The sequence below is a fragment of the Antennarius striatus genome, chromosome 14 (genome assembly GCF_040054535.1).
Source record: "Antennarius striatus isolate MH-2024 chromosome 14, ASM4005453v1, whole genome shotgun sequence".
In the NCBI taxonomy this organism is placed as follows: domain Eukaryota; kingdom Metazoa; phylum Chordata; class Actinopteri; order Lophiiformes; family Antennariidae; genus Antennarius; species Antennarius striatus.
Window position 1 is genome coordinate 14,946,732 of NC_090789.1, and position 25,087 is coordinate 14,971,818.

Genomic DNA, 25,087 nt, shown 5'->3' on the forward strand with positions numbered 1-25,087 from the left:
CTTGAGGAGTTTTTATTGGGTAGACTTATAGGAAGCATACCAGTGTTAGCCAATAACAAGGCAGGTAATGGCATCACCATAGTAGTACCATGGCAGAAACAGTTCCTGATAGCGACTGACGTAAAGGAACGTGCCTACGTCACCGTTCTAGCCACGCCCCAAGTGTCCATTGATTTGTAAATGGCTGATCAGAAGTCAGCGTGCGTACTCTGATTTTACTGTTAACCCCAGGGAAAAGCTTCACACGAAAACAGATTCAAAGTCAGTTTGGTGTTGTGAAATACCAACGGGCTGCGTTTTGTGGCCACGGGGTATCGTTCCTCCACAAAAGTGGCCATAAAGTAAAGAGTAATAACAGACCCTAGCATGAAAGAGAAAAACTGTCAGCTAAATACCGTCGTAGTCGTCAAACGATTGTCCTGTGGAAACAAAATCAGGTTTGTTGTTTTAGAAAGCTAAGAGGACGTCAGCAGACAGGAAGGACAAGGTGGGTGAAAGAAAAAGTTCGACGATCACCGAGGATGTTTCTTGTTTGTTATTGTGTCTGCTGGTTTGGTGAAGACAGGAAGCTAACTAACAGCTAGCTTAGCGTCCAGACCGGGGCGCAGAGCAGCGGTAGGCCGGACGGACAGGAGGGGACAGAGGTGGTGGTGAGAACGATCTGTTCGGAAACACACCAATGTCCTCAGAATGAAACGCTATAATATGGGGAAAGCAACTGTAATAGAGTCGTGATAAAGATACTTTCGGTTCTCATCTTGTTATTTAAAATGTTTCCACCAGTCATACACTCCTAAACAGTCATCCACTGTTCAAGATGAGTTGTCTGGACTAGATTTTATATTTTAACATTTCCACATATCAGGAACAATAGATTCTATTACTGTAGTGTTATAATTGTTATTAATAGCGTGATTATACGTGACACATTTTACCTTTTTTGCCAAGATTATATTTTATTTTGAACAATAGCTTGAACCATAGGAATAATCAAGATGGTTTATTGGTGCTTTTAAAATGAACATCACAATGTCAAAGGGACTCATCATTGTGTTTTCAAATGTCTTCTTTGTAAACAGTCCTCAAAAAACAAACAAACAAAAAAAACCCTGTTTGTTCCATGTATGTAATGCAGAGAATCCCCATTTTTGAAAGGATGCAATTTTTGTAGATAAGGTTTAATTAAAATTATTTGTATGTCAACTAAGTGTTTCACCCGTTTGTCAAGTAAGGGGTTCAAAAAGTCCAACTTTTCCCTCAATGCTCCTTATCTGATTCTCACTGCTGTGGTATTTATATGTTTTCCTAAATATAATCACGTAATGCTTTATGTCATGCTCAAAGAAAAGTTAATTCATTTATTTCTTAGGTATACCTCGTACATTTAATCAGACTGTTCCTTAAAACAAACATTCAAGTTCTGCTCCAGCGCTCAGTGTTTTGAGGGTACGTGGCACTTCACAGGAGCACACTGTATTTTTTTCAGATCAATAAACATAATAAGTATTTAACTCACTATTTGAATTGCATTTGCATCTCCCATTATTTTCTGCTTCATGATTATATTTTTAAACACCACCACCACCTCATTCCCTTATTTTGAATGAATGTTCTATATATCTTTAATGACAGGATGGAGATGTTATGCTTCCGCTTACCAGGCCATGGGGACACAACCCTGAGGCACATGAATTCACTCAGGTCCCGTCAGCACTTCTGCGACATCACCATTGTGGCCAGCAATAACCAGATATTCAGAGGGCATAAGGTGGTTTTGGCTGCCTGCTCGCCCTTCTTACGGGACCAGTTTCTGCTCAACCCATCTCCCAAACTTCAGGTAAGTGTTTGTCAATACACACACAATGTCAATACCATCACTGTCCTTGCGGTTTTCTAGTAATGTTGTATCACATTCTGTTCAGGTGTCAGTGCTGTATAGCTCCTCGGTGATGTGTGATCTGCTTCAGTCTTGTTACACTGGCATCCTGCAGTTCAACCCAGAGGAGATTGTCAACTACCTGACTGCTGCCAGCTACCTGCAGATGGATCACATCGTGGAGCGCTGTCGCGGCGCCTTAAAGAAGTATGTGCAGCTAAAGAATCCCACTCATCCAAAGGTCAGTGATCAAAGCAGTCATTTAACATGATTATCTCTCTTTCTAGTCAATACATATGGTGTGAAAGGAAAGAATGTGTACACTGCTTGAATATCAGGATTTTGACACACATGATAAAGATAATAAGGAAATGTACTTGACAGGATGTTTTAATTTTGGAATATTTATAGCCTATATGTTAAAATATGGGTCAGCTGTTTTTTTCCCTTTTTCAGTGTAAATGAGTGGAACTAACCTGTGTAAAAATGGCAAACATCAGTCTTTCTTGTTCAGCTTTATGCTAACCTTAGGCAACTACTGCTGTACTTATCTCTTATCTCGATTTTCTCTTGTCAATTTGCATATATTTGAACTGAACATCTTGTACCTCTTTTTTCCTAGTTAAATTTTCACATGTCTTGTGTTCATACAGTTTTCCTAGTTTCTGACAAACCCCTTAACCCGTTTTTCTTGTCCAATAGATGACTTTGGAGGAGAGCCAGTCTGAAATGGCGACTGTCAGCAAAAACCTTCATTCTGTTGCATCTGCATCTTCTCCCACGAGCTTCCCCTCCCCCGTACACAGTCCTGTAATGCGCTCAATGGAGGATAGCAATGCCAACTTGTCTGCTCAGGACAGCAGTCAACAAGATGTCAGCCCAACGTTGGATGAGCCGTATATTAAGGTTTGTGAGTGGAGAAATAAGTTAGAAGATTAAGATTGAGAAACTTTGTCATCATACAAATGCTACAACGAAATTCCAAGGTTCCAAGGAAGACCAGGATGTGCAAATTAACAATATTGATCACATATTAACAATTCCACTACAAGTAATAATTATAATAATGTCATCTTCTTTATTTTCATAGTGTCTTCATAAAAAGTCAAAAGGATTGCTAGATTCTGGTGAATTAGTAAATGCTGCTCTGCTGGTTTTAACTTTACTCCGTATTCATTTCATGTTCCAGATTAATGCATCAGATGAAGAGGAAGAAGCGAGATCGCAGGTCTGCGATGTGTTCAGAGTTTACATGGACGATGAGAAGATGAGAGGAGACAAGCAGGAGGAGGGAGCGGCTTCCCATGATGCACCTGAAGATACATGTTACCAAGAGACAGAAGGTGTCCTGATCGGAGGAGAAGGTGAATACGACCTGAATCCAACGGAAGACGATCTCAGCACTGGGGGGCTGACACTGGAGGGGCTCCACACTTTCAGACACAGGCTGACCTACTCCAAAGGTGGCCGGAGCAGAGGGAGGGGCAGGGGGCGGGGTTTTAAGAGGAGGAGGTGGATGTCCTCGCAGGAGAAACGACTTCAGGCGATGGATCACAGTCAGGATTTGTGGTTTTTGGCAACTGCAGGGTTGGGAGGGGGGGGGTTCGGGCTGGATTGTAGTCAGGATGCTCTGAAGACGGGGGCGTTCGTCTCAGTCGAACTTCCGTCGTTTGACATGGGGATGGGCGACGCTCGTGGAGAAAAGACCTCACCGGGGGCTGCCAGCAGTTTGCCTCAGTACTCCCTGGATGAGTCACCTGGTGCTGGGGAGGGGAGTTCAGGGTTGGCAGCTGTTGGAACCAACGAGGGAGGGGATGAGTCTGTTGCCGTGGTGGAATCCACCTCAAGCATAGTGGGTCCCGTCATTTGTGAGCACTGCGGTCTGACGTTCCCTTCAGCCCACTCCTTGGCCATCCACTCCCGCTCCACCCACCTGCTTTACGCCTGCCCCTGCTGCGGCAAACACTTCCACCACTCCAACAACCTCACCCGACACATGGCCGTGCACCGCGGCGTCGGCAAGACCCACCAGTGCCCCCTGTGCTACAAGACATTCACCCAAAAGTCCACACTGATAGACCACATGAACCTCCACAGCGGTGAGCGGCCACACCGCTGCGCCTACTGCCACGCCCGCTTTGCCCACAAGCCCGCCTTACGACGCCACCTGAAAGAACAGCACGGGAAAACCACGGGGCAGAACTCCCTCCATGAGCAGGAGGAAAGGGAGAGAGCAAGAGGAGCGCCCGGAGCAATACGGGAGGAGGAGCAGGAGCGTGCTATTACTGAACAAGTGCGATTGGACGAATGAAAGTGATGCGTCTAAGCTGCGTAAGATCATCGGCTCGCTGGCGTCTGAGGGGAGAGGAGGGCGGCGGATATTAATAATGGACTCAACTGCTGGATGACGGAGCCTTTAAAAGTTTAAAATAAGACTTCCTTTTTGCAGTGGACTTTTTTTTATAGTGTAATGGTCCCATTGGGAAAATTATTTTTCCACTTTTATGTATTCCACGCACATATATATATACAGGCCACACACACACACACACACACATGCTTACAGAAACTGTAAGCATACAAATTGTGACTGATGCTAGAGCGGCGGGCAGCTACATAGTGCCCAAAAAGCAACTTGTGGTGTTTGGTGCCTTGCTCAAGGGCCCCTCGGCAGTACTCAGGAGGTGAACTGGCACCTCTCCGACTACCATTTCAAACTGCCTACTTGTTGGTCCACGTCTCGAACCAGTCCCCAATCCAAGACCGAGTATAATGAGCTACTGCCGCCCCCCACAGGGGGGCCACAGTGTGACATTTAGTTTGTAATACAATCAGCGGATCTGAGCTGTGGCAGCGAGGGAGATGAGCAATACCAGACCTGAAAACTGAAGCTAATGAGTGTAATTCAGCTTTTATTCTTGTCATTTACACCGGTGATTTTCTTACTGATGTGACAAAATAAAAATGAAGTTTGGTTTGATTATGCTGATAAACTTGAATATGAAATATACTGTATGTTCAATAGTGTTAGCCACTGTTTAGAAAAAGGATATGTGAATCAAGAATTTGGCAAGTCTGCAGTCAGAATTATAATCCAATTAGACTCACAGTCTGGGCGACTCACTTCTTGCTGTGTATTCAGGGCTGTCCTCATTCATGAATGGATTATAGTTTTTTCCCGAAGAGGTGAGGGAAGCCATGAATTGGCTGCTCAGCTCCAGCGAGGTTCCACCTGACTAACGGTTTCATCTGCTGAAGTGAAAACACACTCACAGGTTTGCAGGTCTTTAATACATCACAAGGTCACTCTTTCTGATTAAAAATCTACAAAACATTTGAAAAATGTGCCTCCTCCCTTTTTTCAGAAGTTATCACACCACAACTTCTGAATGACAGAGTGCCGTTTCACTCTTGCAAAAAAACCAAACAAAATTCAGGTTATTCACTGAACTACTGTTCATCCACACGGGTCTCAAACTGTCCCCCAGCGCCTCTGCCAAAGTTTTCCATTTCCCAGAATTCACCAGTTCAGGTCTTATCAAAATATGATACCAGTGTCATAACCTTGTGGCTCCTCTTCACCTTTTAAATTTCTTTTCATGTTTTGCTGTTGTGTCCACCTCCGATGCCCATGGAAACCACAACAATGTAACAACATAAAGATACTATTTATTGAATTCATAAAGCCGTATCTCTAGTATCATTTGAGCAAGACTACCCCATTATTACAGACCATGTGATGCTGTGATGCTGCTATCCTGCAATACAGACAGCACAGGAAGCAGCACGTCTTAAAACGAAAACACAAAATACAATTTGTTGCCATTATTTTGCTACAATTTTCATTCAGAGGAAATCTTCACTGTAGATGACTTGATTTCTCTTGTCCCTGTAGGAGCCTTTAGAGCTGTTCTGCACAGCTGTGGAAGAAGAGAGACGGAATGTTGAAGGCTGTGAAACAGTCTGAAAGTAAAACCGACAGTAACGTGCCGTTTTTACCCAGTGACGCCCACACAGATTTGCCTGTGGCGGCTTCCAGCATGGGCTGCTTCCTGGCGATGCTGACTTTAATGTGAACGTCTCCCACCGTGCTTCCATTCAACTATGAGACAGAAGCAAATCGTTTTACAGTTGTAGGTCGTCATGTCAAAATGCAACGAGAAAAACCCTGCCAACCTTCTAACCCTTTGTGTATAAATCGTTAACATGCAGCAGGTTTGACGAACGTTAAATTTCAAGCTACTGAAGGGTACAGTGAGAATGTGTATAATAGTATGATACAATAGTAAATAAATACAATAGTATTAAATACATGGTATAATAATAAAGTAATAATAGTAATAAATACAATAGTATTTAGTGTTCTCACTGCCTTGCAGTCCTGTAACGTTCTACATAAGATTATTTACAAAACGTGGCCGAAATGCCATCTTTTTTTCAGAAGAATTTGTTACAGTACATACGAGCAGGGTTTTTTTCCTTTTTGTAAACAAAAACACTAGATCATCAGATCATTATTGGATAAGTAATTGTTTAAATTTACTCGTACACAAAGCAGTTCCTTCTTCACCACAGGAATATACCTGTATACTGACAAGTAATTTTCATTTTCAGTAAAATAATAGTAACAGCAGTGTTGGAGGTCTACTTAAACTTACCTAGTGTTTCTTCAGGCAAAAAAAAAAACTTTTCTCCCTTTGAGGAAAAACACATGCATACATTTATCCTGAAAGCAATATCCTAGATGCAACTACTCTATTTTAGTGAACTTGAGTATATTATTTCACAAAACGTGTTTTACATTTCAAATAAATTTTTAGACTAACTGACCTAAAACAATTTATGTAAAAACATGATTTTGTAGATATTGAACAAATGCAGAAAACAATGCATGTCTACACTGTAATTATTCTACACTATTAAAACAGGGCTATTCGTTCTCTTTGTTGGTGACACCGTCTGTGAGGCCAAAATGTGCCCAAATGACAGGTTCAGAAGATCGATGTCTGCACTCGCCACCTTCATCTTGAGTAAATCCTGTTTTTGTTTGTTGCTACAGTCTAATCAACGCATTTATTATTAAGGTCTTTTTTTTCTTCCACCAACCTCAACAACAGCCTGATCTGCAGACTCCATCTTCTCAAATGTTATGAATGCACAGCTTGGAAAAAAAATGGAAACAAACAAACACAATGCAGTGAAGAGAAGAAGGAAAACAAGTAAGCACATGCATATAATACAATGGTCCATTCGCAACATGTGTACATAAATTTATTTAATGACTCCATACTTGCGTGGGTTGTCCATTGAGAGGTCGATGATGTTTCCATGGTGAGAGAATGCAGAGCGCAGACTGTCCTCTGTGAGCCCAGAGCCGTAGACATACACCGTGTTCCCCTTTCGCACCCCCCTCCGCTCAGGGTAAGAATCTGACCCTAAGAATAGCAATATTAGACAGAGAAATATTTGATGTGCCCTACAATGCTATTTGACCACATTACATCCATGTTATGAATGGGCTGTGCACCCTACTCATGTTAGCTGCTTTCACTTTGGATTTTTTGGTGTTGTTCTATATTCGTAGCATCTTCATTTGTTACAACTGACGGTGATTACTCACGTCTGAAAGGTCCATCTCTGTCTCTGTCTCGTTCTCTGTCCCGGTCTCTCTCTCGTTCTCGGTCACGATCCCTTTCTCTGCTTCGGTCTCTGTCCCTTTCTCTCTCTCTGTCCCGTTCCCTCTCTCTGTCCCTTCCTCTGTCTCTATCTTTATCTCTATCCTTATCTCTATCTTTATCTCTATCTTTATCTCTGTCTTTATCTCTGTCTTTATCTCTGTCTTTATCTCTGTCTTTATCTCTGTCTTTATCTCTGTCTCTGTCGCGCTCTCTATCGAGCTCTCGATCACGTTCACGTTCTCTTTCTCTATCTCTATCTCGTTCTCTGTCTCTATCTCTGTCCACTTCACGGCTGGATGACATGCTGCTTCCATCGTCCTCATCTCTGTATCGGTCGCTTGAGCTGACAAAGCTGCAGAGGCAAACGACAAACAGAAAATATTATATCATATATTGACATATATTTACTGTTAGTGCATTAAACAGGCTGCTTTCCTTCTTACCTCTCATATAGAGATTTCCTTTGGGCTCTCTTCCCAGACTAGAAGAAAAAAAAATAAAAAACAGATTAAGTTGTACTTTTTTCAAGTTTTCAAATTAAATGTTGTAGTTCAGTTTTTTTCTACAACATGTGCTTTTTGCATATGCTCATATTTGTCAAAGTGTGGAATGTTACACGAAGGTAGGCAATATTGCACATGTACATATTTATCAATGCAACTAGGATTATTGATTGTAAATCATAAATTCTTACCTGAGACATTGGAACAAAGTTATCACATTTGAGACCTTATTTAATCATATTTAAATTCACTATACCTCAGGCTGTTCTTCATCCGTAGAAACACTCCTTTGAAATGGTAAAAAAGCAGGGACCTGACCCTTCTCAGGGTCCTACAGCAAACAAAACAAACAAATACAGCAAAAATATAGCATAACTTGAGATGTAACAACACAGTATAAGGTCCTACATCTCACCTTGAGTTTGATTTCTAGCATCCGTGAGCGTTTGAAGCCAGAGTTCTTATTCTCACATTTGATAGCGCTGATAGCACCTGACTTGATCAGCATCTTTGCTTGTTCCGTCGCTGTTGCAGTGTCAACAACAGGTTGGTCTGACAAAGCTGTAACAAAAGTACAGTAAGGTAGGTTTGATTCCTGTCTAACATGATACATGTGAAATAGGTTAGTTTAGAAGTAACATAAACAAGATACCAAGAAGATATGTGAATATTATAGCTCATTTTTATAGTTATAATATTCCTTATTTATGTTACTCCATTCCTGCAGTTACTCTTGTACATGTGTTTTCACATACTTAAATGAGTCTGAAGATATCTAAATTGGACATAAATTTCACATCGCATTAAATTGAACTGAATTGATTTAATTGAATTAGTTACCGGGATTCTGTCACAAACACAATGTGTATATTTGTCAGCTGTGTAAAATGCTAAATAATAATATTTTACTGATAATATTTTCTTCTTTTATTGAGTATTTGAAATGAAGTCAAATGTTCTTACTCCGTTTTAAGCCGCTCTGGTTTGTCTGGTTAGTTGAACTCTGCTTCTTCAAGGCAAGCAGAGCTTTTTTCTGAAAAGACAGTTTTGAAGAGTTTTAATGGAACTTTAATGGAACTAAAGTTTATTCCACCACAGTCCTCCTCGTCACACAACATCAACGCGATCCGCTCTGGACACAGGACGGGGCATCCGAGACCAAACTCGGCTTCCTACTTTCAGTACCTTTTTCTTTAGTTTAGCGTATTTCTTCTGCAGGGCTTCCTCTTCCTCCGTTAGTGAATTTGGAAACACGACCATGGTGTCTACAACACAGACGACATCAACAGAAGATAACAAACACACGTTATAGACAACACAGCCATGATAATATTCTCCTAACCTTCACTCCTAACTCGTTCACCGCTGCTAGCTTGGTGAGCTGAGAAGCTAGTTAGCAATACACGAAAACTGTCCGTCAACAGAATACAAATAAAATGGTTTTAAAGCAACCAACACAGCTTGCTACAATATTATTATACATAAAGCAGTAAAAGGTTTTATATGACATTTGTTTCGAAATTTTTTCATAACTAATTCATTCCCTTACCAAGTTTGAACAACGGCGCTTAGCTCGACGAAAACACTGACGCGTAAAAGTGACGTAACATGACGGAAGTTTTTGTTTTGTTTGTCTTTTTTTAGTAAAATTGTGCCAACATATTTTATAATCAGTATTACAACGTTATACATTTAGATAGAAACTCATTATTTACAGTAAACCGCTTTATAGTCAACAGTTGTTGTTTTTTATTTTTATTGTACCTACCTACCTGTTTCTTGAACAGCTCTGTGGGCATTAAGTGTAGAAAGTAAAGTCAACTTTTCATCTTACAAGGAAACCCTGTTTACATACGGGTCACATGACAGTAGACGCTTTGATGACTACAGTCATTTAATTTGCTACAAACTTCCGGTTTGTAACTTCCGAAGCGACAGTGGTTGCTAGCGATTGGCAACTTGGCCACTTTCAGTCTGAGGTGGGGACATGGACAGATTGAGTGAGTCGTGGTTCTTCCCTGACAGTTGTAATGCGTGATTAAGTGAAGTAATTCGCGTTCCGAGCGTCGCTACTGGAGCTGCTGCCCTGAGGCGGTGAACACTAGAACCAGCTTGTTATCAATCAGTGCTCCATCAGCCTCGGGAGGCACAGCGTTACTGAACTGTCCATCCGGGTTACTTGTAGACAGACATACAGGTTATAGTTCTGTATAGAGTGCATAGAGGGCACAGACACGTCACATTAGAGTCAGGAGGTCTCATCATTCATGGATGTGAACTGACGTCACGCCGTTCATTCATTCATTCGTCCTTTGTCTTTGCAGACGTGGCCCCTTCGGGCCCGATGGACCTGCCGCTGTCCCTGCTGGAGACAGGATGTTCTGGCAGGTTCGAACTCATCACACATCCCGTACCGGGCCAGCCCTTCCCTCCACAGAGCACGGTCAGTACGGTGGGGTTCGGTCCACTGCATTCACCCACATTCATCTGACTGCAATAGTTACTAGTTTATGATGAGCTCATAAGTTGCATATTAAATTATTCAACAATTGAAGTTACTAAAGTTGATGAATTGCAGCAAAAAGTAAAAATAAATAAAAAATATCTACAACGATCTGCCAGACATTTTTCTGCAAAACCAGTTCTACTACATTCAGGTAGTTTGGTAGTACTTATGTATTATTACATACATACAGTACATTATTTTTTCAGTGCTGTTGCGATCATGCAATTTTAGATTGTTTTTGAAATTTATGTAAAACCACATGTGTAAATGTTACTCACAGTTTAATTTTATTGATCATCTTTAAATAACCATTATGTGTCTGTATCTTTGTGCTCAGAAATAAATGCACGAAAAATATCACATTAGAATTGCAACTTATTCAAATATGCACGTTTTGTTCACAAATGTATTCTATTGGATGGATGCATGGATGGACAGAAATGTGGAAGAATGCTGAGCATTAATGTGTATTATAAGAAATAAACTAGATCTTGCTACCTGTTTTCCTCCACAGCTCCCCCATGGCCTTCCCCCCACCAGCCTGAACTTGGAGACAGAAGTAGAGAAACGTTATTTGAAAGACCCTTCATGGCTTCCCATACATGACACAGACTTTGCCTTCCAGAAGTTTCTTAAGTATGTGTCCTTATGAACAGTCTGATATATGGTTATTGCTCATTAAATCATCAACAGTATTTTGAAAGTGTTTGACAGTATACTCTTAGTTTTGGTACAGGTTGATGTTTCTCTGTATTAAAGTCAATAGAGTCTTGATATGAGGTCATTTAAGACAATTAATGATTTTTACACTTAAATTTAATGATGTTTAAAAAAATAACTCATTAGTCTCACATTTTATTTTCACCTCTTCAACTATTGATCTTCACAATTTTATGTTTCCTCATTGAATGAATTTGATTAGAATTGAAAAGGGACAATTCACAAATCCTCAGCTGCGTAACAGTTTAATAGATGTTCTAAAATAATACCATTGTGTCCTGACTGATCGATCTACGTCTTTCAACTTGTATCTTGAATGACCCTAATTATTTTTCTTGTGTTGTCGTCTTCACAGGGTGTCTCAGAGAAAAGTTAATGTCGACTCTCTGCTCAAGTGCACACCGTCTCAGCTTCACTCGGGTCTCTCTGTGGTCAGAGATCCAACCACAGGGATGCTGCTGGACTTCACAGAGGTAGCTCTTAGAAACAGTGGGCCACTCTTCCACTCCGTTGTTATTACCTCCCCCAGGGGTCTCAATGAAGGGTTTGAAGCTTGAACTTTTGTCAATCTATTTAATCTTAACATTGAAAAAAAGGCATTTTTGGTACATTCCCCAGGTTTTGCAAAAAACTGCTGAATTGATCTGCATAAAACTTTGTATTTGATGGCACATGGGTTTGGAAAGAAGCCTTTGAATTCTGGTGTGAATTGAGGATTATTTTATAAAAGCGATAATAAGGAGTTCTACTAGACAGTTGACTTTATTCAACACAAATAACATGAATTTCTGAGAACCGGCTTATGAAAGGCAGATCACATTAGAATGAAGTATTTTTAGTAATGGAGCAACTGCTTCTACGACTTGTATTTATTTCATTTTTATTTATACTTTGCGAATCATTAGTTATTTAATTGATTAGTTGACAAGCCAAGAAATTCAGATTATTTAAGTTTCGTTCGAAGCTATTGTCAGTTCTAGAGAAAGCGCCTCTTGTCTCAATCACATGGACATTGATTTGGAGGCTTTTGATTCCCCTCTGACCTTCAGGTGTTACTGGAGAACACTGGTCTGTCTTCTAAAAACTCACTTTCATTTCAACGCCAACCTGGCCCTCCTTCAGAGAGCCTTCGGGGAAGCAACACCAATTACCCTTTCCTACCTGGTGAGATATAGTTTGAAAAAAACTTCCTTCATAGTTTACACAGTGTTCCAAGAGGTGCCCTTTTTGTATTTGTATAAATGTATTTACAGGGGGAATGGAAGAGCTTAGTCTTGAGCAGATCAAGAAGAAATCTGAGCTGGAGGAGGATGTCGATTTTGAGAACGGTGATTTTTTGACTTAATTTTTGTAAAGTAATGATTAGACTTCAGTTTTGTTGTGTTTGAATTTGTAGTTTTCCTCCTTTACAGATTTACTCAAAATTCCACCTGGTTTTAAAGTCGGCATGGACTTCACCGACAAAGGTATAATATCAAAGCTTTCTATGAAAAGATTCCACAGGAGTTGAAAAGAAATAATTTTACTTGAATTTTATTTTTGAAATGAAGATGCTAAGATAGCAAAGGCAGAGGTCAACCTCATGTCCCTCCTGTCCACTTTGGATGACATCACTGATTTGCAGCCTGAAACGGAGGACAAAGAGGAAGGCAAAGAAAGAGAAGAAGCTCTTAAACTACCCAGAACAAACAGCCTGGAGGACCTCGGCATCAAGGTGCAGCAGTTTATATTCTAATTTATTCCTCTGTAGAAGTTAGGGAAACTAAAAGTCAGTCATTTGTTGAAAAATGTAAATGAAATAGTTCAAAATGTGATAAAACAACATTTTCCGCACTGCCTTTTTTGTGGTTATTGTTGTGTCAAACATTGACGGTGAAACGCTGTTGGTTTCTCATGTACTGACAGAATGAATCATGACCAAAAGCAGTTTGGATTTTTTAAAAATGTTTATGGTACACAGATTGACATGTTTTTGAGTTGTTTTTTTTAAGTGATCCAGTTGATCAGTATTTTCTGTTGGATATTTATATGATTAGATTCACAGATAAATATGTGTATGAAATCATTCATCGTAGTTTTTTTCAGGCAGACCAGCTTATTTTGCAAAGAAACAACTTTCTTGCTTTTTCCAAACCACGATAAGTATCCCTTTGACTTGACTCTAGCAGCAATGAAACCTCTCTTTCTTTGTCTTCAGGATGCTTTGTCATCCTCGTCTCCCACAGAAAAAGGAAAAGATGGAAAATCAAAGGTTAAAGAGAACCCGGAGGAAAATAAGAAATGGGCCATACCCGTTGATGTAACTTCACCCTGTGATGATTTCTATAAGCGCATTCCCAACCCAGCTTTCAAGGTAAGAATATTAGTAAATATCCAGGGAGCATAAAATATAATAAAATGCACATTTGTGCCTTTGTATATACTGTATACGTATGTATATACTATTTTCAAAATGTTGCACCTCCCTCCCTGTCTCCCTCTGACTCATCACATCACTTTGCCTGTTGGCTGAGTGTTTTGAGGTTCACTGATCTGCTTTTTCTTTCCTCCTCTGCTCCAGTGGTCATTTGAGCTGGATGTTTTCCAGAAACAGGCTGTGATGAGGCTGGAGGCTCACGACTCTGTTTTTATATCTGCACACACATCAGCTGGCAAAACGGTGGCGGCCGAATACGCCATAGCTCTCTCCCAGAAACACATGACAAGGTGTGAAAGTGTTGGTATCATTCAGCGACAGCTTCAGATCGTTCACACGGCTGAAATAATGAAACAGCATGAAACTGGATTGAACTGAATTGATTTTAAGTTAAAAAAAACAACTCTTCAAATACTGTAATTGCAATCTTTTCACAAGTGGATTTCTATTTCCTTCGTTTTTCTTTTAAGTATATAACTGATATCCTGACTCTCTCCTCTGGTGCTGTGAAAGGACCATCTATACTTCTCCTATTAAGGCTCTGTCCAATCAGAAGTTCAGAGACTTCAAGAACACCTTTGGAGACGTTGGGCTCCTGACGGGAGATGTCCAGATCAGTCCCGAGTCTTCATGTCTCATCATGACCACAGAGATCCTCAGGTGCGCCGACAGGCTGCTTGTTATGAAAATTAAAAGCATGTTTTTGATGCAATGCGCTATTAGGTGTCTTGCGCTCTTTCAGATCCATGCTTTACAATGGGTCAGAGGTGATCAGAGATTTGGAGTGGGTGATCTTTGATGAGGTTCACTACATCAACGATGCTGAGGTCAGCAACTGCTTCTTTCCTCTTCTATTTATCCATCTTGGTGTTTGAATCTGTACTTGATGTTCTTACTTTTATTATTTTATCATTCCGTTGTTTTTCTCAGAGAGGGGTTGTGTGGGAGGAGGTTTTGATCATGCTTCCAGATCACGTCAGCATCATTCTCCTCAGCGCCACTGTACCAAATGCTCTGGAGTTCAGCGAGTGGATTGGGTAGGTTCACATCTGCTAGGTGTGCTCATTTTAGTTGAATCTGACAGAATAAGACAACATCAGCTGCATCTTTATTATGTTGTGATGATAAATATCAGAATTCATCATATATTCATTCTTAAAAGATTGTTTATAAGTTGTAAATTAATACTTTACCTGTAAAAATGAGTATCCTTGGTTAAAAAAAAAAAAAAATTATTCACACTTCAAGATGCACGGCTTCCCTACATGGCAGATTTTTAGTAGGTAGTCACATGATACCGTACTACCATGCTATTGGCTGATAGCATCCGTGTGTGCACTGCGTTCCAAGACTCATGGAACGCAGCGCACTTCCATGTATTAAAGGAACACTTTTCTTTAATACAGAAGTGCTTTAAACAGTCTATAAGAGTGTGGGAAAAGATAATACAGATATAAGGTGGTTTGATATCAGTATGGGGAGGGTTCATGAACATTTAAATTACTGTAAATAATAAAATAATAGTTTGTCGCTATATCACGGAATTTTGTTTTTCACGGGTTGTCCTGGAACGCATTAGCTGAGTAACGAGGGATTACTGTATCCAGTAAAATGCTGCACAGTTCTTTTAAGAGCTTGCACTGTGGTGAATTTTATATCCTCAGGATCTTGTAGATGCAAAGCCATGTTTTGAAGATTTACTACGACATCATTTTTCTTACATTTCTAGTCGTATAAAGAAGAGACACATTTATGTGATCAGCACAATGAAAAGGCCCGTGCCTTTGGAGCATTATCTGTACACCGGCAACAGCACCAAGACTCAGAAAGAGATGTTCCTGCTGGTGGATGCTGTGGGAAACTTCCTCACCAAAGGGTACAAAAGGGTTTTCATTAACTTGACATTGTAGAAAAATCTTGAAGCCATTTTTTTATAAGGACATTTGCTCTTCAGATACTATGCAGCTGTAGATGCCAAGAAGGAGCGCACCAGCAAATACTCCCAATCATTTGGCACAAAAAGCACCTCTCAAAGCACCACAGCGAGTCAGGTAGTTCTCTTTTCTCATGTCACCTCAAAGCATTTTCAGGTTTTACTTGCAGTTCCCTCATGCTTCATCTTCTCGTCCCCCCAGGACCGAGCGGTGTGGCTCACTCTCCTGAACTTCCTGTCTCAGCGACAGCAGACGCCAGTGGTGGCTTTCACCTTCTCTCGATCACGCTGTGATGAGAATGCCCGATCACTGGACTCCATGGACCTGACCACCTCCATAGAGAAGGCTGAGATCCACTTGTTCTTCCAGAAGAGCCTGAGTCGCCTCCAAGGAGGAGACAGACAGCTGCCCCAGGTCAATTAGGAAGTAGCACTCACCTAAATACACTGATGATAAAGGAAGGCCAGGAAGGTTCACATCTTGGCCAATATGAAGTAATTGTGTATCATAGAATCATTGAAGGCATGGGAACAGATAAAAAAACCCAAAATGTTTTCTTACTGAACTACAATTCATGCATTTGTCCATTTGAAGTCAGGTGAGAGTGAAACATCACACCAGAGATAAGTGAGGACACAGCATGTTTAGCCTTAATGTAGTCACTGAGCAATAACCACAAAATGCAACGCTAACATACAGATGCTGTGTTTAGATTTTGCTCATGAGGGATTTGCTGAAGCGAGGAATAGCAGTCCACCATAGCGGAATCCTGCCAATACTGAAGGAAGTCACTGAGATGCTCTTTTCACGAGGTCTGGTGAAGGTGAGTCAGACAAGCTGAAGCGTTCTAAAGCTAGACAAAAGACAAAGGAGCAGAGGATGTGATGGGTTTGATCACAAAAAAGTAAATTTATCTGCCAATTGAAGCTTAATCTACAAAGACGTGTCGGCTCGCAGATGGTTAAACGTATCCTCCTTCATCTCCCAGGTGCTGTTCGCTACAGAGACGTTTGCGATGGGGGTGAACATGCCTGCCAGGACTGTGGTGTTTGACAGCATCAGGAAACACGACGGGACCGGCTTCAGAAATCTGCTGCCAGGTTTGCGTCTCCACTCCGTTTCCTCCCTTTCATCTGCAGCAGCGTTTGTTCAGCCTTTCATCTCCGAGGACGATATGCAGCTGGAGAAAGCTGAATTATGATGTCTCTTTTATGTCTTGCGCTCCAGGCGAATACATTCAGATGGCGGGCAGAGCAGGCAGGAGAGGCCTGGATGCCACGGGTACCGTCATCATTCTGTGTAAAGCTGGAGTTCACGAGATGGCAGATCTCCACGTCATGATGCAGGTGATGAACCCCTAACCTGGGATTATTTGTCATTTATTTTATTTACCACTGCGCTTATTATATCCACATGTATCATAATCATCTCGAAGTGGAGTTTAGCCTCTTTTTAGCCTGGTGTTTGGAAATAATATGAAGATTCAATAATCTTCTATTGGAACCAGATTGATGAAAGTGAAGTCTGCTGTAATAACATGTCTGGAAAGAAAAGAAAACCCCTGAATAAATTAAACTAAGATTTTCTGAGAACCACAGACGGAGTACAGAAAGAGAGATGGGTTCACATTTCATGGGAATCGTTAAATAAGTCCGTTTTCCTTGGGTTCATAGTTGGTTGAATGGAGCGGGAAAACATGACAAACATTCATCAGTTTTGACATCATTATAAAGGAAATATATTTTATTAGTGAACTTAAACAAACCATCTGAAGGCATCATTACAGACGCGATCACCGACACAAAATGTGATTATTTTATCATTCGTAAAAAGTTCTGCATTCAACGGTTCACTCTTGTAGTGCTCTAATAGAGAAATACAATTACGATAAGAAAAACATACTGAAAGTGAACACAATTCAGAATTCTGACAGCAATATCTCACCACAGTTTATTTTTAAAGAAAGATCTTTTATTTGACATCATCCTCTTGGTGTGGCTCAGGGTAGACCCACCGTCCTCCAGTCTCAGTTCAGACTCACCTACACGATGATCCTCAACCTGCTGCGAGTCGAAGCCCTCCGTGTCACCGACATGATGAGGAGGAGCTTTTCTGAAAACCACAGGGACACTCAGGTACTGAACACCAGCAGACTACAGGAGTTTGGGGGGGGGGGGGGGAGTTTGTAAAGGTTCTCTGCATTTGATCATTGAAAGAATACATCCAGAAACTCACCATTCCCCCTCCTCTTCCTCTCTCTCTACGATTGCCGCAGGCCGACGAGAAAAGGATCAGCCAGTTGAAGCAGGCGATGTCGTCTCTGCCGCCTCTAGACACGGAGGGCCAGCTGTCCGACCTGCTGCCGTACTACCACACGGTGACGGAGCTGCAGGCCACCACGAAGGCCCTTCAGGTATGAGAAAACACGCACCTGCAGTGAAAATGATATTAATGTTGCTTTGGTCCTGCAACTTTTTTTTTTTTTTTTTTTTCGCCGTTTGTGGTTTCAGCGGGCTATCCTGGACTCTGTCAACGGAATGAAAGCTCTGTCTGTGGGTCGGGTGGTGGTGGTGAACAACAAGCAGCATCTCAACGCGCTAGGAGTCATTCTACAGGTCGGTGTGCGCGTGTGTGTGTGTGTGTGTGTGTGTGTGTGTGTGTGTGTGTGTGTGTGTGGTCTTAATGGTGGTTTGAACAACAGCAGTAGGTTAAGAATTAAATACATTAAACTTCCTAGAATGGATCCAGTGCTTAGTTTGGTTTATTTAAAGTTGATGACACTTTGTCTTCAGTATGTATAATTGATTATTGTAAAACTATTGATCTGCATTAAACAAACAAGTCAGTGATTTGTTTTTAATTAATGACATTTTTATGAAATGAAAATTCATTTTGGGAGACTAAGTCAACTTCATATGAAGTTAAAAGCAAAATAATGCAAAATCAGGTAAACAAGTTGACAAAACCAAAAAGTATCAAAGCTGTAGAGAAAAAATGTCCAAAGTTAGTAGAAATATTGACTAGACTGTATGTAGAACATATACCGTCACATAAAATCTATGAACTCTGAATCCTTATTATGGCTGTTTAGTTGCTCTTGACTGATCAAATTAAATCAGAAGACATTGTTACAGACATAAAGAATTAATGTTCTGTATGAGAACAATGAAGGCACCTGAAACCAATTTTATAAATAAATAAATAATAAATTCTTTAACCGCTGATCTTTTCTCTGTACCAGGTGTCCAGTGACTCTGTCAATCGCACCTTTACAACTCTCATCATCTGTGAGAAGGGCAACGAGGAATGCGAAGGAGAAGGCACGAACAGCAACGCCTTCCCTCACCTCTACAACACAGCTCTCTTCATCCCTGAAGGTTGGTTGAAAGATGATCCAAGCACTGATGCAGACGTATCTGCTGAATCCACACGTATTGTTCCAGCACGCATGACATTGTCCTCCCTGCTTGTGCCCAGGCCCTTGCAGCCACACAGTGCAGAGGTTGAAGCTGGAGGACATCTCAGCCATCACAGTAAAAACCCTCAAGGTGATCCCAGACAGGATCATTGATAACTACAACAAGAGGCAACAGCCACGATTCAGGTGTGTTTGAGTGTGTGTGACTGGTGTCACCTTAAAACCTGTGGGTGCTGTTTAGTGCACTGTGATGGGAGGGGCCTCCGACCCCATACCTGCCTCTCAAAAACTATGTTTCACTTTTGAGGCTCTGTTTTTCCATTGTGTGCTGGACAAGCTGCATTTAAATGTATCCTGTGAAAAGAAAGAAAGAAAATATACTTTATTAATCCCCAGGGGGAAATGACTGTCATTCAGGTGTAGATTTTTGTGTTAGTTTTACAGTGAGTGCGTACAGGCCCCTGAAACACAACCACAGCACACAAGGGGGCCTGTAAGCATGCAGTTAGTACACACACAACATCAAACTGTACATGGGGAGCCAGAGTGACTGGCAGCGACTTTCGGGGCGCGCCCCAATTGAGCAGCTTGTAGGGGGGATGGCACCTTGCTCAAGGGCGCCTCGGCAGTGGCTGGGAGTGTGAGCTGACGCCTCCCACCGTCAGCTCACACTCTGGTGATGTCCTGGCGGGAGCGGGACTCGATCCACCGATGGCTGGGCGATCTGTCTTCTACCGCTGAGCCACTGCCGCCTCTTAGGAGCAGTTTTTCTCCCGTTGAACTACAGTGTGTGAGAATGTAGAGTACAGTATACAGGTAGTCCTCAGCCTACGAACGCAATTGGCTTAGAAAAATTGTTTGTATGTCGATATGAATTCAATTTCAATCAATAATCACTTTTTAAGGTTATTTAAATGTCAATACTGCTCTTAATATGAAATTGCTATTCCTTTAGACTTACCAGAAACAATAACAGGACATAAAAACAACACATAAACAAAATAGAATACTGTATAGCTGAACTGCTTACAGACAGAAATATAACCCGGCCAACGTTGGTTCCTACATCATTTACCTCCTACAGGGGCACAACCCCATCAATAAATAAAAAAGAAAGGGAAAGTAAATACCAGGCAGGCTGAATTTTCTTGCAGGTAGTCAATAGTCTACATTACTGGGGATGTCTTTCATCCTGACCCAAATTGTCAGCAGTACAATTATCATACAATTATAGCTGCAGTCTATAGGGGGCGCTAGTGAGGGATTCCTCAATAAATGGGAGTGAATGATGCTAAACAAACAATTGAAACAGCAAAACAATATTTAATGGACTTATATTTGATCTATCAACTCATGATATCAAAAACACAATAGAAGTTGACAGAGTTTTTCCTCCATAAGAATTTATTTTAGGAGCTTTGGCTCCATAGAACATTCACCTCACTAGTGTCCCATACATTTTGACATTTTGAGAGGACTATCTCTATTAAAGTGTCTCTGCTGATGAACTGCTGGCTGTGCTAAAGTGCTAATAATCATTTCAAATTCATGACCATCTGTGTAAACAGTTTAGAATTTCTTTTTTATAAATCAACTTTGCAAATAGGTGGCACGGCGGCACAGTGGGTAGCGGTGTAGCCTCACAACACGGCGGGTCCAGGTTCGAGCCCCGCTCTGTGCGGAGTTTGCATGTTCTCCCCATGTCTGCCTGGGTTCTCTCCGGGTTCTCCGGCTTCCTCCCACCTCCAAAACCATGAGTTTCGGGTTGATTGGCCTGTCCCAAATTGCCCGTAGGAGTGAGTGTGTGTGCGCATGGTTATTTGTCTTTGTGTGTGGCTCTGCGGTGCACTGGCGTCGTGCCCGGAGTGTCCCCCACCTCACGCCCTGTGCCAGCTGAGATAGGCTCCAACTCCCCGTGACCCGCTACGGTGGATGAAGCAGCACAAAATGAATGAAAGTTTGCAAATATTATTAAAAGAAATGTGAGCAAATACATTAGTTTGTAGAAAAGGAAGACCGATAAAGTGACAATGGATTGTTCCTATTTGCATCCCTGTCAATCATCCATGGCTTTTCTGCGTTCTTTCCTCCTCCATATTTCGGTGCATATATTTTTTAATTGTTTTCCGTCATAATCACTAACTTAAGCTACCATTGTTAACAGAAGGTTAGTTGCCGTGGTGTTCCGCTGAGGAGTTGCCATGTGACACGGTAGAGGACAAAAAGTGACTCCTATATTTAAGTCGTCAGTTTGATTCATCATCTGTTTCACCTGCTCTTGCTTCAGACTCGATCCTCCTGGCCAAGCCATCTCCATGGCAACCCAAGAGCTCCTTCGATTGGCGGAGGCCAGCCCCAGCGGCGTGGCAAGCCTTGACCCCGTGAACGACCTCCAGCTGAAGAGCGTGGACGTGGTGGAGGGCTCCATGAGGCTCCGCGTGCTCCAAGACAGCCTCAAAGAGTTCAACTGCATCTACTCCCCCACGTTCGCCGAGCAGGTGTGTGTGTTTGCTCTCAGTGTGTTTAATCACTGAGGCAATCGCTGAAGAAAGAGCTCTTCTATACGTCTTTATTGGAGTTATTTATATTTTTTGAGATGTTGCAGATGTTTGAGGAGCCAAGCGTTTTATTTGAAATGGAAACATCCAACTCGATGCGCAGCAAGCGAATATTTATGCAGCCAATTACCGTCATATGCTTTCATAACATACTTAGTTTGCAATTGGCTCCCTGTTGATTGCTTTTTCTTTTTTACTCCAGCATCCGTTTCCTTTCATCCCTCCATCATTTCTCCTCTAGTTTCACAATAATGACATCAAACCCCACCATAACATTTTTTTTTCCCTTCGTGCAGCCTGGCTTCCTGGCAGCCCCGCAGAGGAGATAAGATGATAGAATCAGAGCCAGCTGTTTCTATAATTACCCATATAGGCTCGTAGCTGCAGCTCATCAGTGTCTCTGAGGTGCAGTCTGTCATTGGAGCCATCGTGCAAACATCACACACGGCGATCACGTTACTTACAGGATAACAAGCCCTTATTTGCAGGATTGGTGTCATCACAGATTCACACTTCCTTGTATATTAATGAGGCATTGTGGGTAATGTAAAGCTACAGTTAATGCAGTATTCAGGCTGGCAGTATAGAATGATTGAAATTGTAACGGAACAGCAGGAAGTGATTTCATCTCCAATGTGATGCGGGGGTGCTTTTTATCGCTCTGAAAGGAGGTCAAGTGCTGATGTAGTCACCTTAAATAACCGTGTGTGTGTGTGTGTGTGTGTGTGTGCGTGTGTGTGTGTTCGTCCATCAGTTTGCCAGAGTGAAGGAGAGGATGAGCGTTCAGGAGGAGCTGGATAAGCTGATGTTCTTGGTGTCGGACCAGAGTCTGTCTCTGCTGCCCGAATATCACCAGAGGATCAAGGTTTGGACCAAACGTGTTTCTGGTCAGGCGGCTTTGTTTTTCATAAAAATTCCAATCCTTTTTTTTTTTTTCTTTTTACTTTCTTTACTTCACTTAATCTGCTTCATGTCCCTGAGATATTTTATATGTTAAAGCATTACAGCTACTGTAAGTTCAGGCCAGTAGCTTACCCTTTAATTCACCTACCCCAGCTTTCTAAACTCTAATGTTTAGTGACACCAGATTGGCCTGAGGTCTGTAAATATTTAAAAAGTATTATTTACTACTGATGAATTAAAGCCAGTTACGTCCAGATCCAGGTACATCCACGTGTTAACCACAGCATCACAGTCTGGGTCCAGCTGCTGACATTTGTTTGATTTATCAATCATCATTTGTATCAATGAAGGTATTGTAAAAATGCCTCAGACATAGAAATGAGGCAAACGAATAAAGAAAAACACAAAACTGACTTTCAGTTAAAAGAGAGCAGCTGACTGAAATGAAAATCAGTTTCATTATTATTATTATGTCATTATTATTTCGTTTTTTTAAATTATTCTGTTGAAATTCAATTCGAAATCTTGACTCTTTTGTGTTGGATAATTTTCATTAAATTGTTATTTGTTATTACCTTTTAGTTTCAACTTGTTTGGATCATCATTGTGGGTTTTTCTTTCGTTAACAGAGATTTTAACGATTTTGTCCACGTATTTGTAAAATATTGCATTAGCTAACATGTTATCGGTTACTTTTGACTTGCTCAGTACCTGCTGGTTGTGCTGCTGGTAAACACAAAAGTCTTCTTGGAACTTTTAAAGGTTTTTGGAAAATCTAAAGTGTTTTAATAGTTTTTGAAAATATTTAATCTGAGATTTTAGAGCTTGAAATGTAATTCACTTAATTTAAATCTTCAATGAGATATAATCCCCAAAATAGAATTGTTAAGAACTTCTGTCGTGGATCATAATTATTACAAAAAAATAACACTGCCTGCATAAATGAAAGCTATTGGGACTGTCTTGAACTTTTTTTTTGTGGTCATCCTCAGGTGCTGCAGTCCCTCCAGTACGTCGACAGCGGGGGGGCGGTGCAGCTGAAAGGCCGTGTCGCCTGTCAGATCAGCAGCCACGAGCTGCTGCTCACCGAGCTGCTCTTTGAGAACGTCCTGAGCCCGCTGGCGCCGGAAGAGAGCGCCGCCCTGCTGTCCTGCCTGGTCTTCACCCAGAACACGCAAGTGGAGCCTCACATTACCAACACACTGCAGGAGGTAAGGAGATGTTTCTCTCTTTTAGAAGGTTGGTTCTCTCTTGTCTCTTATGTACAGCATGTGTTCCTGACACTTGACTCACACACTTCTAAATCCACTCCCGTGGTCGCCGTCTGTCGAATACAGCTTTACTCTGTCAGCGTGTGCTGTGAACTGCCTCTGATACATGAAACTGCTTTATGAGCACATAAATTAATGATGTCGGGCTGCAGGCCTGCAATAGGAGAGCGGAGGCGCCACAGGAAGTTTAGTGGAACAAATATCTCGGTGGGAGATGACAAGTTTGTCCTGCTGACATGATGCCTTTAAGGTCACCTGCACACCTAGAATCTCTGTTTTTCTCACGTTCCCCCATATCTCTCTCCCCCCCCGGTTTCTCTGTCCTTCAGGGCATTGATCGGGTGATGTCGGTGGCCCAGCGTATCGGAGAGCTGCAGAGGGAGTGTGGGATACCGCAGACAGCTGAGGAGTTTGTTGGCCAGTTCAAGTTTGGCCTGACAGAAGTGGTGTACTGCTGGGCCAGAGGCATGGTGAGAGCCTCACCTTTGATTGTTGCACTTGATTATTATCGTTTTATACCAGTTCTGACTGTTCTGGATGGATAATTCTGGATCTAATAGTCTTGCCTGTGCCACACTTCTTCCTTGTGTTGCATCGTTCACATACTCGACATGCAAAAATCTCACTGTCTCCGGTCCAATCTCTGTCCCATCGCAGCCGTTTGCGGAGATCGCCCTCCTGACCGACGTGCAGGAGGGCACGGTCGTGCGCTGCATCCAGCGGCTGGACGAGGTGCTGAAGGAGGTGCGTCACGCCGCCCGCATCGTTGGAGACTCTGTCCTGGGGAGCAAGATGGAGAAGGCTTCCTTGGCCATTCGCAGGGACATCGTCTTCACCGCCTCCCTTTACACCCACTGAGAGAGGAAGGAGGAAGTTTGTTTAGCGTGTCAAATGGGTAGAAAAAGACGGTGCATGTGCTGCCAAATTATATTATGTTTACAGGAAAATTCCTGACAAAGAAGAAGGAAATGTTTTTTAATTCATCAACCGACCAAAAAACAAACATGTGACATTATTGTTATTTATTGTACAGTAATAAAAAATGTATTTGTGAAGCAGCATCCTTCATTTTTAACTCATGTATTTGTGGAAATTAAGATGACGATATTTTTGTGCAGGCTTTCTGACTTCCTAGGAATAACATTTTCTTTGGGGAAAAAAAAAAAAAAGTAATCTACCAGAGGAAATCCTCTGGGAATAATGTACGTCAGAGGAAAAGACTGATACTAAAATGTGATGAAAGGAAATAAATGCATGATTGTTTAAAGGTCTGGAATGTGAAAGCACTTTTTTCTCAGGCCGGA

General features: G+C 41.6%; 3 protein-coding genes across 8 annotated transcripts; 2 read left to right on the forward strand and 1 right to left on the reverse strand.

The window, feature by feature from the left end:
* Positions 1–189: 189 nt before the first annotated feature.
* Positions 190–5,379, forward strand: LOC137606907 (zinc finger and BTB domain-containing protein 12-like). 4 transcript variants are annotated; one of them, XM_068332232.1, is made up of 5 exons: positions 190–487; positions 1,633–1,837; positions 1,923–2,117; positions 2,579–2,782; positions 3,066–5,379. In XM_068332232.1, the coding sequence occupies exons 2-5, from the start codon at positions 1,634–1,636 to the stop codon at positions 4,185–4,187; spliced, it is 1,725 nt and encodes a 574-aa protein (XP_068188333.1). In that variant the 5' UTR covers positions 190–487; position 1,633; the 3' UTR covers positions 4,188–5,379. The 4 variants fall into 4 exon arrangements, with proteins under 4 accessions (XP_068188333.1, XP_068188334.1, XP_068188335.1 ...); XM_068332233.1 differs by lacking the exon at positions 190–487 and adding an exon at positions 497–650; XM_068332234.1 differs by lacking the exon at positions 190–487 and adding an exon at positions 680–1,446.
* Positions 5,380–5,525: 146 nt separating this feature from the next.
* Positions 5,526–9,933, reverse strand: nelfe (negative elongation factor complex member E). Of its 3 annotated transcripts, none has more exons than XM_068332237.1 (11): positions 9,830–9,933; positions 9,243–9,322; positions 9,021–9,090; positions 8,473–8,618; positions 8,314–8,388; positions 7,998–8,035; positions 7,497–7,906; positions 7,167–7,311; positions 6,983–7,037; positions 5,876–5,978; positions 5,526–5,796 (listed from the first exon to the last, which is right to left on the reverse strand). In XM_068332237.1, the coding sequence occupies exons 2-11, from the start codon at positions 9,315–9,317 to the stop codon at positions 5,723–5,725; spliced, it is 1,191 nt and encodes a 396-aa protein (XP_068188338.1). In that variant the 5' UTR covers positions 9,318–9,322; positions 9,830–9,933; the 3' UTR covers positions 5,526–5,722. The 3 variants fall into 3 exon arrangements, with proteins under 3 accessions (XP_068188338.1, XP_068188336.1, XP_068188337.1); XM_068332235.1 differs by having other exon boundaries at positions 9,826–9,897; XM_068332236.1 differs by lacking the exon at positions 9,830–9,933 and adding an exon at positions 9,607–9,655.
* A 48-nt stretch (positions 9,934–9,981) lies between these two features.
* skic2 (SKI2 subunit of superkiller complex) lies at positions 9,982–24,955 on the forward strand. The gene is made up of 29 exons (XM_068332229.1): positions 9,982–10,057; positions 10,382–10,500; positions 11,078–11,199; positions 11,639–11,756; positions 12,333–12,447; positions 12,537–12,611; positions 12,696–12,749; positions 12,834–12,997; positions 13,481–13,636; positions 13,844–13,989; positions 14,213–14,359; positions 14,442–14,526; positions 14,630–14,736; positions 15,429–15,575; positions 15,654–15,750; positions 15,835–16,047; positions 16,346–16,456; positions 16,622–16,733; positions 16,861–16,979; positions 17,637–17,768; positions 17,909–18,046; positions 18,144–18,248; positions 18,875–19,010; positions 19,111–19,237; positions 21,339–21,549; positions 22,364–22,474; positions 23,505–23,723; positions 24,113–24,253; positions 24,441–24,955. The coding sequence occupies exons 1-29, from the start codon at positions 10,045–10,047 to the stop codon at positions 24,639–24,641; spliced, it is 3,741 nt and encodes a 1,246-aa protein (XP_068188330.1). The 5' UTR covers positions 9,982–10,044; the 3' UTR covers positions 24,642–24,955.
* Positions 24,956–25,087: the final 132 nt, after the last annotated feature.